This window comes from Sylvia atricapilla, chromosome 4 (assembly GCF_009819655.1).
Source record: "Sylvia atricapilla isolate bSylAtr1 chromosome 4, bSylAtr1.pri, whole genome shotgun sequence".
Lineage (NCBI taxonomy): Eukaryota > Metazoa > Chordata > Aves > Passeriformes > Sylviidae > Sylvia > Sylvia atricapilla.
Window position 1 is genome coordinate 17123590 of NC_089143.1, and position 12885 is coordinate 17136474.

At 43.5% G+C, this 12885-nt stretch overlaps 1 protein-coding gene across 11 annotated transcripts in view; it reads left to right on the forward strand.

The window, feature by feature from the left end:
- The first annotated feature begins 996 nt into the window (after positions 1 to 996).
- LCORL (ligand dependent nuclear receptor corepressor like) overlaps positions 997 to 12885 on the forward strand; it is a 78950-nt gene continuing 67061 nt past the window's right edge. For 10 of the 11 annotated variants that reach the window (XR_010743428.1, XR_010743426.1, XR_010743427.1 and 7 more), the window contains exon 1: positions 997 to 1203. Coding sequence is in view for 7 of the 11 variants with exons in the window: in XM_066317177.1 (XP_066173274.1) it covers positions 1056 to 1203 (148 nt within the window). In the remaining 4 variants the exon portion in view is untranslated. The remainder of the gene's footprint in view (positions 1204 to 12885) is intronic. The other variant, XM_066317179.1, reaches the window with a different exon arrangement.

Sequence of the window (12885 nt, forward strand, 5' to 3'; positions counted from 1 at the left end):
CTCCGAGTAATCCAACCTGACGTTTGTGTGTTAACTTTCTTCCAGTTACCTTAATCTGACTTCAGTTTGTAGGTTGATAGTAAGCCTTCTCAGGCGTGCTTCCAGATTCTGAACTGAAGTGATTTAGCTCTTAGTTTTCACGCTAGCCTTTTCCAAAGCGGTGGTGGGAGATAACGCTGTGTGACGCCAGTCCCCAGCAAACCTCCCTGTCCGGCTATCCATGACCAACAGCCCCATAAAAACTCGACTGAAAGCAAAGCCGTTGAAAACTGCTGCTGGTGAACCGGGCATTAGTTCAGAAAACTTTGAAAATGTCCCTACGGAGTGAAGCTGGCGAGCTGGCTCGGAAGGCACAGCGCTGTGTGACAGCCGCGTCCGTGCGGCGGGGGCAGCGGGCGAGGGGGAGCGAACTGACGGCCGCCCCGGGGCAGGTGTGGGCGAGGGGCTGGAAGAGGCGCCGGGGCACCTGAGCCAGGAGCCCCGCTGCAACCAGCGCCCAGGACAGACTGTGGGATGCAGGCGAGACCCGCAGCGATTTTTGAGGTGCTCTGAGCCCGGCACTGCGAAGCGCGGGGCACTGGGGCCGCTGATAGGGCCCGCTGGGCTGCCCACCCGAGGAGAAACCTCGGGGGCGGTGCCGCTCCCCTCCGTCAGGAACTACAGCTCCCGGCGTGCCTTGCTGCCGCCTGCCCTGGCTGGGCCGGAGCAGATGGCGCGCTGCCCTTCGGGAGCTGTAGGCCAGGGGAAATCGATGGGCAGCGGGGCAGTGGCGGGCAGGGAAGGGTTGTCGGTTCTCGGCCCGGTTCTCGGCCCGGCCTGCGGTCTGTGAGGGAGAACCGGGGCTCGGGCACGGAGGGGCGGGGGAACCGCGGGGAGCGGGGACGCGCCTCAGTCACCCCGCCAGGCGGCGCGCGCGCTCCCCGCGCCGGATGCTGAGGGGGGGGAAGGGGGCCTCGGGCGCGCGCTCGACGAGGCAAAGGGGGGTGGGGGGGAGGGAGAGGAGCCGGGGGAGCGCGCGCTCGTATGTAAATGAGCGGGCGTGAGGTCAGAGGCAGATGGAAAAGGGAACAGAAGGAATGGCCGCCGCGGCTCCCGCTCCTCCTGCCGCCGCCTCCCAGTGCCGGAGCCCCCGCTGCACGGCGGAGCGCAGGGGAGTCCGCCGAGAACTCGACTCCTGGCGGCACCGGCTCATGCACTGTGTGGGTAAGAGAGGGGGCGGCGGCATGTCCCGGCTTGCAGCGGGGGGGAACCGAGGGGCGAGGGACGGGGCGGCGAGTGGGGTCTGAGAGGGGAATGGGCAGCGGGGCGAGCGAGGCTCTCCGAGCCCAGGTCTGTCGGGTGGGCGGAGGGGGGGAACGGGGATGGAGGAGCGGCTCCAGCGGCTTTCTTGGGGGGCGGGAGCGGAGACGGGGTCTGTAGGGGGAGAGCGAAGGTCCTAAGCCGCCTCCGGGCAGCGGAGGGTGGGTGTTAGGGCTTTGCCTGAGGCCGCTGGGTCCCTCCCGTTACCGCCGACCGAGACCCTTTCTCGGCTCGGGTCCTTTTGTCTCGGCTCCTCGTCGTTCGCGCGGTGAGCGCCGGTGGCTGCCCCCCTCCTCTCCTCCATCGCCACTGCCTGGGGGGCGGAGGGGGGAAGGGAGCCCGCCTCTGTGTATGTGTCTGTGTGTGCGTGCGCCTTTAAGAGGGAGCCGCTCCTGCACTGACGGTTGGGATTTGAAGTTTTCCCTCCCCCTGGAAGTTGTCATGGCGACGGCAGCGCTCCCCCCACCCGCTCCCGGGGCTGCCCCGGTGGCTCGCGTGCCGGGAGGTTTCCCGGGTCACGTGACTCCCCGCGCGTGTCCGGCGGCGGGGGCGCGCAGGCACCGGCGGCGTTCCCGCCTGCAGGAGCCCCGGGACCGGAGCTGCTCCCGCTGCGCTCCGCCCGGCCAAATGCAGCCTCCCCTCTCGCCCCCTGTCCCTGTAAGCGCTGGCATTCGGCACGTGTGCCGCCTCGGGGCGGCGGGCGCTTCGGTTTTTTGTTTGTTTGTTTGTTTGGGGAAGGTGGGGTGTGTACACTGAGGCCAGGAACTGCTTATCTCTATTGTTTCAACTGACGTTTTCTTTCTTGGGGAAATAGAATCCTTGGGGAAATAGAATCCTTGCTCTTCAAGTAGAGTGTTACGAGTCAGTGCCGATCCTCCCCGATGGCTGAGCGGGGAAACACGTCTGGTGTGGCTGGGAGGGTGAGCGGCACTTCATTCAGTGCTTCTGCGGGCGCTTGAGGAAGAGCAAAGAAAGAAGTGAATACCTAAGAAGCTGGTATACCTGTATTTACAGGCAATTAGCGCTCTCCGAGTTCGCGGATTTTTTACATTTTTCACTAACCTGAGAACTGTTTCAAAGGAACAGGCTTCTTGATCTTGCTGTGTTGCCCCAATATCACTTGTAGACACCTGTTATAACACCTGTCTATACGTTAACACGCCTGTGTATGCTTCCAGTGTGTTTTTATTCCTCCAAGTTATAGTATTGTTCAGAAAATAGTGTTTTCCAAGCACTGCTACACTCTATAACGCTTCTAACAGAAAAAACACAGTTTAATTAGAATATATAGGAAAGCCAGTTTATTGGCATAGTTGCTGTGGTAAGGTGTTAAATCTGAGGATGGGTATCTCTCACAAGTGGCACTTTCTGTGGTTGCCTGTTGTTTCATGGCATTTCACTTAAAAGTTTAAACGGAAGTCTCAGAAGTCTGCTTGTCAGTAGGTGACTGAAGGAACCTTAGTTGTATACTGTCAGATGTGTTTGAGAAACACTTGCACAGCACAACCCACACTGAGAAGGAGTGTAAAGACATACAGTAAGCTGAGTCCTCTGCTGGGCAGAACTCCTGGGTTTAAGGAACTTCTTCAGACTTGTTTTTTGGTTGGCCTTTCACTGAGAATTGCAGAGTGCAAAACTGTCATGTAATTACTTACATTTTACACTGATTGCACTTTGGTGGTGCTTCGCATTCAGCTTTGTCTTATTTGTAGTAGAAGTTATGGGTATGATTTCTTTGTATATTTGTGACATTAACTTCAGTTGATAGAAAGGAGCCCTGAAATTATTAGCAACTGCTAAGGAGAAAGGACATAGGTTATGGTTTAATAGTTAGTCAAGAGCTATCTCAGTTAAGAACTGTTACCTGGCAGGCCTGTTGAGCTGCTCTTATCAGAGAGAGAGTGTAAACAAAGTGGCAAGAAAGTGAGCAGTCAGGATAATGGAGGTAGAGTACGCTTAACAGGTTTGGGCTGGGGATTTTTGTTTGTGGGTTTTTTTCCCCTTACTCCTTTGAAATTCTGTTGCATTAAATTCTGTAAAGTATCCTCCTGCAATAGCTAAAAATAACTTCTAAAGTAAGAATGGGTTGTTGTTCTTGCTTGCTAAAGTATTCCTAAGGATTTGAAGAGTAACAAAGTTAGTGTTAACTGGTAGGTCTGAATGGCTGGGTTGATGGCTGAAATGGCAACATGGTGGAGCAAGGAGTGGTGAGTATGATGGATTTGGCACTCTACTACAAACCTATGATTCTTGAGAAAGGTGAGAAATAACAATGTGGTAAGGCAGTAGTCCCTCAATTCTTGAACATTTTGGATGAAGGATTTTATTTTGATATCTTGTGTCATTTACTGTATTGATGCTAAATTCAGTATTGGCACTTCTGTAGTATAATTAATTGAACACTTTGAAATCATTGGTCTGTTAAAGATTCCTCATCTACTTTCTTTATGGAAGTGGTAAATTGAGCCAGAGATAACACCTCCAAGACAATGGTTGAGGGTCACAGTGAACACTGCTTGTATTTACAACAGTGAGACTGAGATAATATTCAGTGGAGGACTAGTGATGGTTAGGGACTTCTGCTTGAAGGGATCAGTTGCTGAATTCTTGGTTGACCAAGGCTTGGTTGCAGGCTTAACTCTAAAGCCCATGAATATTTCTAAAAGCTTGGGGTTTGCCAGCCTACTATGTTAATTTAAGACCTGCAGAATATTACTTAAAGTCTCATGTCAAAATGTTCAAACACTTAAAGAATTTGAAAAGAAAAACAGTGATAAAATTTCACTGACATTACTGAAAATCTGTTTATTTGTTATCTAAACATACTTGAAGGTACAAAAGACTCCACATGGTAAATGAATGGAATATATTAACAGAAATTTGAAATAGGTGTTCTGTACAAAATGTCTGTTAAGCTGGAAATCCTTGTGTGTGTTATGTTGAGCACTGACATTCCTAAGATGCTTAGACTTGTGCTTATTGGCTGTTCCTAACTCTTGCATGACTCGATCAGAGTTCAAAACTAGATGCTCTTAAAAAGCACCTGGAGATCTCAATTCTGTTGGTGTCCTTACAGCTGTATAGTATGTGCTAACAAGTACTGCTTATACTTACCAGCAGTGCCCACTGGTGTGCTTTGTCCTAGGTACAGGCTTTGTGACATAACTAATACAAAATACCCTAATTCTAAATTGTATCTTTATAGAAGAGTGCCAGAAAGCTGAGAATTGAAGTACCTGAGTTGGCCAGTAACTGAGTTCCGTGGTGCTTTAAGTTGCAAGGTATTTTATGTAGGTGAATATCATGAATATCAGAAGGATTTAAAAGTGCTCTCTGGTGCTTTTTATTAGAACTATGTAATGTGAACTGATAAATTCTATTCCATTGAATTGAGAGGCTATGGAGCTGTAAGTCTAGCTTTGTGATCAACCTTAAAAACAGGATTTATGCAGTTTTTTTTCAAGCAGTAATTGATCCCACTGCCCAGTTTCATTTGAACCTCATAGCAGAGTGTTGACAAGTACGTTGAGTTCCCTTTACTTTCATGAATAGGCACAGAGGAGAGACTAAGTCATGGGGACTTGGTCTCCATGATAAGAGACCATCACATGGCTGGGATGCAAGAAAGCTTCAAGCACAGGGTTGGGCTTTTTGCTATGTTACCACAGTAGCCTGTGGGTGAGGTTTGGGGCAGTAATATGAGGCTTTTTAATGGAAAGTGCCAGGTAATTCCATGGGTGTTGGAATCTTGCTAGGACCGTGCAGTGTGGTGAAAATATAACAGTGTCTGAGTAAATTTTTTTTTCATTTTCAGTGGAACACTAAAATATTAGTGCTGCTTTTTCTAAAAAATTACGTTGCTATTTGGGGGAAGGGCATAAGTTCTACTGTTCCTCTGCTGCAGCTTAAGAGCACACGTTTGACAGGAAATAGCCTTGGTATTACTTTCTTATGAAAACTGAAATTGGATCAAAGTGAAAATCCATTTTTGTATGCTTGTGAAATCTGGAATACAAATACTCCTTTGCTCTTGTTAAATATTTTAGACTTTTTTTCCTTCAAAACTAGGATACATTAGTGCACTAATTCTGTTTTGATAGATCTAGACTTCAAATTTTTCATTTTTTTTTACTATTTTTGAACAAGCTGTCTCAAAAGTGCACTTTCCAAGAAAAGGGATTCCCCCCAAACAAAAGATTTATAACTGCTTCATTTGGTTGTGTCTCCACACTTTCAACACTCCTGCATTAAATACCTCATATCTTTATTCTCACAATATGCAGCAGTGTTCTCTCTTTCCATGTGGCTGCAAGTACTGTGCAGGTGGTTAGTGTCACTTTCTTCTTGTAATGTCACCATGGCTTTTTTTTAGGTGATTTTCTATGGTTGCCATTGTAGTAGTGGGAGAACCAATTGTTTTCCTACACATCTGTAATGTTCTTGTATCTACTAATGATTGTTATGGTGGCTCAGTGCTCTGTCACATGTCAGGCCACTAAGAGACCGTGCAATAGTGACTTTCAGTATGATACCTGCTTTGAACTCTTGTGCTTCCTTAGCACTCCAGCACCTTTAAACACCAACAACCCTACTGTGGCCACAGTGCCATCATCCAATATGATGGGCAGTAACACTTGGTGTAAGGTGTTCCTGTGGATCTGTTGTGCTTTCAGCTGTGCTGTGAAACCCTTGGTGTGATTCCAGCAACAAGCAGATCAAGGAAGTAATCTCAGTGTTACTGCAAATGTTGGAAGAAGAACAGGAATCACAGCACAGGTTCACAGGCAGTTTTTGATGCAGTGAGGGAAGATGGTATCATGTCAGGGAGTATCTCAAAGTTGTATTACAGAGTCAAGTGTGCAAGTGGGCATTAGCATTGAACACTTACTGTGAACCACGGTTTAAGAATGCAATAAAGTGCTGTTTTGCATTGCGAAGTCCCATGAAACTGTTACTACAATGGAGTAATTGCAATTCTGACTACATGTTCGTGCCTCTAGGATGCTTGGACGCCTGTCTGAGCTGCTTTAACTCACTGTCCGGTCAACTGGCTGTTGCAGAGTTAGGGGTTTGCAGAAAAAATAATAATCTGATGCCTCATGCTGCTAGAACAAGGATAGGAACAGGTATTTGCAGCAGAAGCAGCATGGGTAGTAGCAGGAAGGAACTGGTGGATTGGTTTAGCTGACAGGAATGGCACAGTCCTAAATGTACCATCCCAATTGCCCCTGAACAAAACAGGTTAACAAAAGCAGGAAAAGTGGTCAGTGTGTGTATATAGGTCATTGGAAGTTGCTGTGGTGTATTGTATTGCATTAACTGTCTTTAGACTGAAGTAAGAGAAAACTTACTTCATGGGGTTTGTTTTGTGTTGGACTACCTTTGTTTCACATGTGTAGTGTTAAATCAGCTTCTTTTCCACACCCTCTCACAGTCCACTTCAACTCATCACCTTTTCTCTCAGAAAGAAGTAATTGCCCACTGCTCTCATGTTTTTGAAGGGTTATCTTATGATTAACGCTTGAGGGAAATCTCTACGTGGTGAAAATAGTATAAGAGAAGTTAGATTAATGACACCCAGAGATTTAGTTGAAAAGGCAGAGGGAGGAAGTTCTGTGTATTTAGCTGTAGATGCAGTGCTAGTTCACTGATCCATTGAGGACCTGCAATTGTAAGGATCTGTGGAGCATAATTTTTATGAAAGATGAAATTATACCTGCTACATAGACTAATCCATGGATTGTGTGGCATGTATGCAGTGCTTGGTTTGAATTTTTTGCACATGGAATAGAGTGTGTTACTGGGCATGCAAGCAGATACACATATCTTCAGAATTGTTGATAAAACCTGTGATTATTTTTGGTGCTCCCTGTGTCCAGATACTGGTATGTGGAAGCAGTTCAATTTTTAAGTGTTCCAGGAACTACTATTATCTTTGTCAGTGTTTCTAGGCATAGCTTGAACTTTCTTATTGTATGTTCTTTTATGGTAGCTGTTTACTTTGTATGTGCTGATAGAGAGCTGAGAAATTTAAACTCTGATAGTCTTTCTACATTATAGGCACTGAGAATTTCCTAAGCTGGAACTTGTGTAAACCAAAACCATGGAGTGCAAATAAAGTCGCTGTATTTCTCTCTCAGTTATTCCCTTGATTTGGCGTTTAGTAACTGTGTACTCTAATGCTTGAGGTTGGCAACTTTCAGGAGACTTTTTTTTTTTTTTTTTTTTTTTTTTGTAATGCATGACACAGTATTGTTGTTTTCTTTCAGAACTCACTGTACCTACCTTCAAGATTTATGTTGACTGGTATGAGCATTCATTTATTAAACAATTCAATAAACTAGAATGTAAAACTAATCTACCTTAACACTAACCTAGAAAACGGGAAGGGAAACGTGGCAGGAGGAAGAAGAGGAAAGAAAGGTCAGATCTAGTTTAACTTGGATCAGTTTTCCAATCGGGTTTACAATGTACCTGTTTTTTCCCCTGAGTCAAGTGTAAGTAGCTTTACTGGGCAGAACAAGGTTTCTGATTTTTAGCAACTGCTTATTTTAATGACATTTTTGGGTGTTTGAAGAGTGTAAGTTGTCTGGAGAGTGTCCTAACCAACAAGACTCTTGATAAGAGGGAATACAGTACCACTAACAATAAGATCTTTCCACTTGTTCTCCCTTTGTAGTAGAACTTGTCTGGTGGAACAGTGAACTGCCCTTCTGTTTTAAGTTAGTCTGGGAGACTTACTGTAAATTTTGTTGTTGTTGCACTGAATTGGTTTTCTGTTAGTTGAGTCTCCTGAACTGCCTTGCTGTGTAAGGGAAATAATAGGTATGTGCTGTGCTGATCAATTTATCAGATCAGTGTATTCTGTTGAGGAGCTCTATTCTAGCTACTATCAAATAGCTAGGACTTGTACTGCCTACAGCTAAAATGGGAAAAATTAGTGCCTGTTTCCCTTTTCCACCTTTGCCTTTTATTTTTCAGCTACATTATATGGTTGTTTTGAGTAGACAGTTACAATGGATCCCTTTTTCTTGAATATGACTCAAGTATCAGGGCTTCAAACAAAGTGTTGTTCTAACCTTTAGACTTCAGTGTGTTTATGTAAAGTGTAGAGGTCAGGCAAATCTTTATAGACTTCAGTAACTTAAAATTCTTCATCCCAATTAGAACTACTGTCTTTTGTGTTATTCTTGAACTTTGCTCTCTTTAATGTGCTTGGTGGGAACTTTGGTAAGTTGGAACATTAATAGAGGTTGGAACAGAAGTGAATTGGTGTGGTTCACATGTATAGTATCAAACTTCTGAAAAGTTAGATGACATTCTAAATTTGGCCACCATACTTTAGGGAAAAAAACCACATAATATGAAACCAAACAAAACTGAAATAAAAAACAGCCTTGTTTGGGGATATGAACTTGCTATGTGATGTCTCTCTTCTTTTTCCACTGCTAATCTACCACTTTATCCTTCCGCTCATTAGAGGCATAAAGAAGTCAGGAGGAAGTGAGGGGAGAATAGGGAAGATGGATGATAGTGGCTCATCTGTTTGAGCCTGTAAGGGCACAGAAGATGTAATGCAAAGAGCAGAGAACTGAATATCCAGAAATGCATTGAGCTGTGGAAGCTGAATTCCTTTTTGTGGGGTGTGTTCAGGAGCATGTCACTCTGCAGATCAAAGAGCCGCGTGTCAGGGTTTGTTTTTCTTGTTTTCACTTCTGGCACAGTCCAGGTTCCTGTGTAGTATCCTGAGAAACTGGATTAACCCTTTCTTAGATAAACATCCTATTCTTGGCAAAATTTTTCTAGCATCTCAATTACTGGTCTTGTGTTTGGTTATCAACATCCATTCAGGCTTATATCGCCATAGCACTATGTGTTGTACTGCAAGAGTGTGAGTTGGGTAAACATCACTAGATGTGATTTTTTCCGCTGTTTTTAATTTTTTTTTTAAAGTTTGTTGGTAAATGAAGGCTCACTGAATTTGTGACCTCTTTAACTATGTTCCTTGCTTTCAATTTCTCTATAAGCTGGTGGAGTTCTGATACCCAGTTTGACATCCTAGCTTTTGTGGCGCCTGGGGGTTGATTACTCATGTTCAAAGTGCTGTTCAGTGGGAAAAAAACTACTGGTTTTCAGTGTGTTTTCTTGTAAAATGTTGCTAGTTTATTTTTAAAATGCTAAAATTTCAGATTTTAAGTATTTATCATCCTCCTTCCACAGTTTCCAGCTTCTTCAAATGGTCTTAATTAAAAGCTAGTGTATGTATTGTGTGATCTCACAGGGTGAAAAACTTAGAATTTGGGGTTTTAATATATAGTAATGTGTATGGGGCAATATGGAGGATTTAAGGTGTTGTCTCAGTCCCTCTTCACCACCTTCTTGGTTTTGGATGTTTTTTTCTAATTGGGTGAAAAAGGCCTGCATTGCAGACCTTGTGTGGTCAATAATTGGGTTAAAAGTATAAATAATATAGGTGTCTTCTTGTTATTGGATAGTTTGTCCTTAAATAACCTTGGAAAGAGTTAGAGACATCTCCGTTTTCTACCTTGGTAGAGTTCACATCTCGTGAGACTGTAATATAAATAAGAATTAATGACCACTGAGTACAAACATGAAACTGTGACTCTTGTGTATTAATCCTGGCTCTAACGCAAAGAAAGGAAGATAAAATCCTTCCAAGCCAGTCTCTTCTATGATCCCTTTTTAGTTGGGAATTTTGCCACCTGTTGTGTGTTCCAGTCTGTTGTGGCTTTTGAAGTCAGAGATCTTCCTGTGATATTTAGAGTTTCAAAGCTCTCCTAATTGAAGTCCTGCCACACCTCTTTCTATTGATGCCTAAATCTTGTTCAGTTATAGTTGTCCTGTGATCTGTTAGGAAATGAGATCCTTTGGTCGAAGTAATTTCAACTGTGCATCTCTTATTATTTCATTACAGGTGTGTTCCTGCATGTTGTTTAATTAGATGTGAAATGAAATGTCATTTGTTTATCTTTGACGTCTACATCATACTCTCTGCTGATGCTATGAGTGAGAACTTCCAGTGTACTTTATTGCTTCTTTTAATTGTTGGTTAAATGTATTGAGCAAGGTAAAACTTACTCTTAAAGAGATTGTCTTCTTGAGGCTAGACCATCTCCTTCAGCATTACTTGTTCTTGTCTTCCTCATCTTTTGTCAGTTCTATGCCTGTTTTACATGCACAATTCCCCACACACTCTATGAAGTTTTGTCTTGAGATGCCAATTGACGTTCAAATTGGTTAAACTATGACAAACACATCTGTCCTCACTCTAACTGATGCATATGCCTAAGCACTTCATACCTGTCTCCTCTAATGGTGTCCAAAAACACGCACTCTTGTTCCGTGTCACCAAGCTCTCACAGCTATCTAAAGACCTCAGAGATTTGTCATGGCTTTTGATTTTTGGCCTTCCTCATTTTTTGTAGGTGCTTTATTGCGGTTTGTTTTAATACCTCACTGCTTTTGAAACAGCATCAGCAAACCCTCCTTTAAACTCATATTGGCCTACCTTTTGAAATGCCAGACGTTATACCTTCTCAGAAAGAAATTTCCTCAGCAAGACCACCAGGCTGGTTAGGATATATTGAAAGTACCTTTGTTTTCCATCTGCATCCTGGTGGAATTCTACTGACTCCTAACAAATGGCTTCTACCTTAGTGAAATAGGATTTAATAAGAAATGGTCCATTTGGAAATTGTGGTGTCTGTTCTTATATTGAAACACAGGAAGTGTCCAAAGGGCTCTGAGCTTAGTGCTGATGTGAAAAACTGCACTTCAGAACTGATCCTAGATCAACTTTGTGCACAGCCCTCAGAAGCAATGGTAGATGAGCCCTGGGTCCTTAGTACCTCATTGTGTTTCTTGCACAGAACAGAGCTTTTTCTTAAAGCTATAGCTTCTGTGCAAAACATCAGAGTTTCGCTGGAGAATTCATATTAGAAATAAACTGCTTAGTAAATGTTAAAACACCAGAGTTTTTGAGCAAGTGTTTGTCTGTAAATCAGTCATTTCTAAATTGCTGTTGTCATCTCTGGCGAGTGCTCCTTGTCCTACAAACCTTGAAAGAGTGAAATGAAAATTTAATGTATCATGGATTTCTTATTTAGGTAGTCAATGCTTTCTGCAGTTACGCTGCAGAACAAAAAGCTATGAGAGAAACACACTGTCGTGTGACCTGAGGAAACTTGCATGATGAATTAAGGTTATTGAAGTCTGTGATATTACTTGCTGTATGTGTCTTTTAATTGGTGACTTCAAGAATACTTGTCCAGTGGCTCAGGAGAGGGTTTTGGTGCCCACACCTGGCTTTATAAGACCTTTACACCAGGTTTCACATACAGTAGTAGCTTGACAGCTGCTACTTGATGTAACTTGAAGTAATTTCCCGATCTTTTATATTGTCTGAGGAGATCCTGACATCTTTTTGGACTGAGGAATTAAATCATTCGCCTTGTCTGCCTCATTCAGGCACCAACATCATAAACTACAAAGAGCCAAAACAGCCTCTTGTAGTGTTGTGTGCTGAGAGTAGTTCCTCGGTAGTGATTTGGGCGGTGTATTTGAAGAGCTGTTAACTCTCCTCTCCTCTGTGTGCTGCTGCCCTTCTCCACCTGCCCTTAACTGACCCGATTAAGTGGCTTTCAGGGTAGTTACAAACTGGATACTTGACAGCTTCATGCATTCAGCATCTCAAGTGACAGTCAGGCATTTTCCCCTCTTTCATTCTCAACCTTTCTAATAAGTAATAAATGTTTATTTGCTCTTTGTGTGAGAGATATGAGTGATCTTGACCTATGAGACTGATTTAAGACATTTGATACCAGATAAGTTACTTTATACTAAATTTTCCAGAATGCTGGTACTGAGATTGATCTGATTCCTGCAGAGGTTTCCCTCTTGCTGGAAATGCGGACTGTAATCGCACCTTTCATTTAAGAAATCCTATTCGTGTATTCTTGACCTTGCAGTTCACTTAGCTTCCCTAAGTGGTTGCAGTTGTCTCTACAAATTGTTAAGAGGGAGAAGTACTCTACTTACAGATCAGCTCAAAGTACTGAAGTTTCTTGTTTTGTCTTGCTTTAGACTTTTGGGAAGCTGGGTTATGGCTGTCTTGGGTCAAAGAAACTCACTAAACTGTGAGTGGAATAATGAACTCTGCTAAAGATTCTGCCTTTTCTATTTATCTTATAATTTATGGTTCTTATGGAGAGAAAGAAATAAACCTCAAAACAACTGATTCAAAACCTTTTTTATCAGCTGCTTGATCTTAATGCAGAATCTGTGCTGAGTTGTTTTTAGGAATAAAATAGGGACGTGCACTTTTTCCCTTTTTTGCATAGCATAAAGTGAAGAGGTATCTCTATTTTTAAAGCAGACTAACAAATTTCGAAGTGGGAATTACTGTCTGTGGAAATGATGAATGTTTGCTTTTGCTAAGGAAGAGACAGTGCTGGAATACAGAAGGAACAGAGTATTTCTGAGACAGGATAGCTACTGTTTAAATCCATCTGCCTTGTATAAGAGCTCTTGTCTGTTCCCAACATGATTCAAGTATTCAGAGTCTTG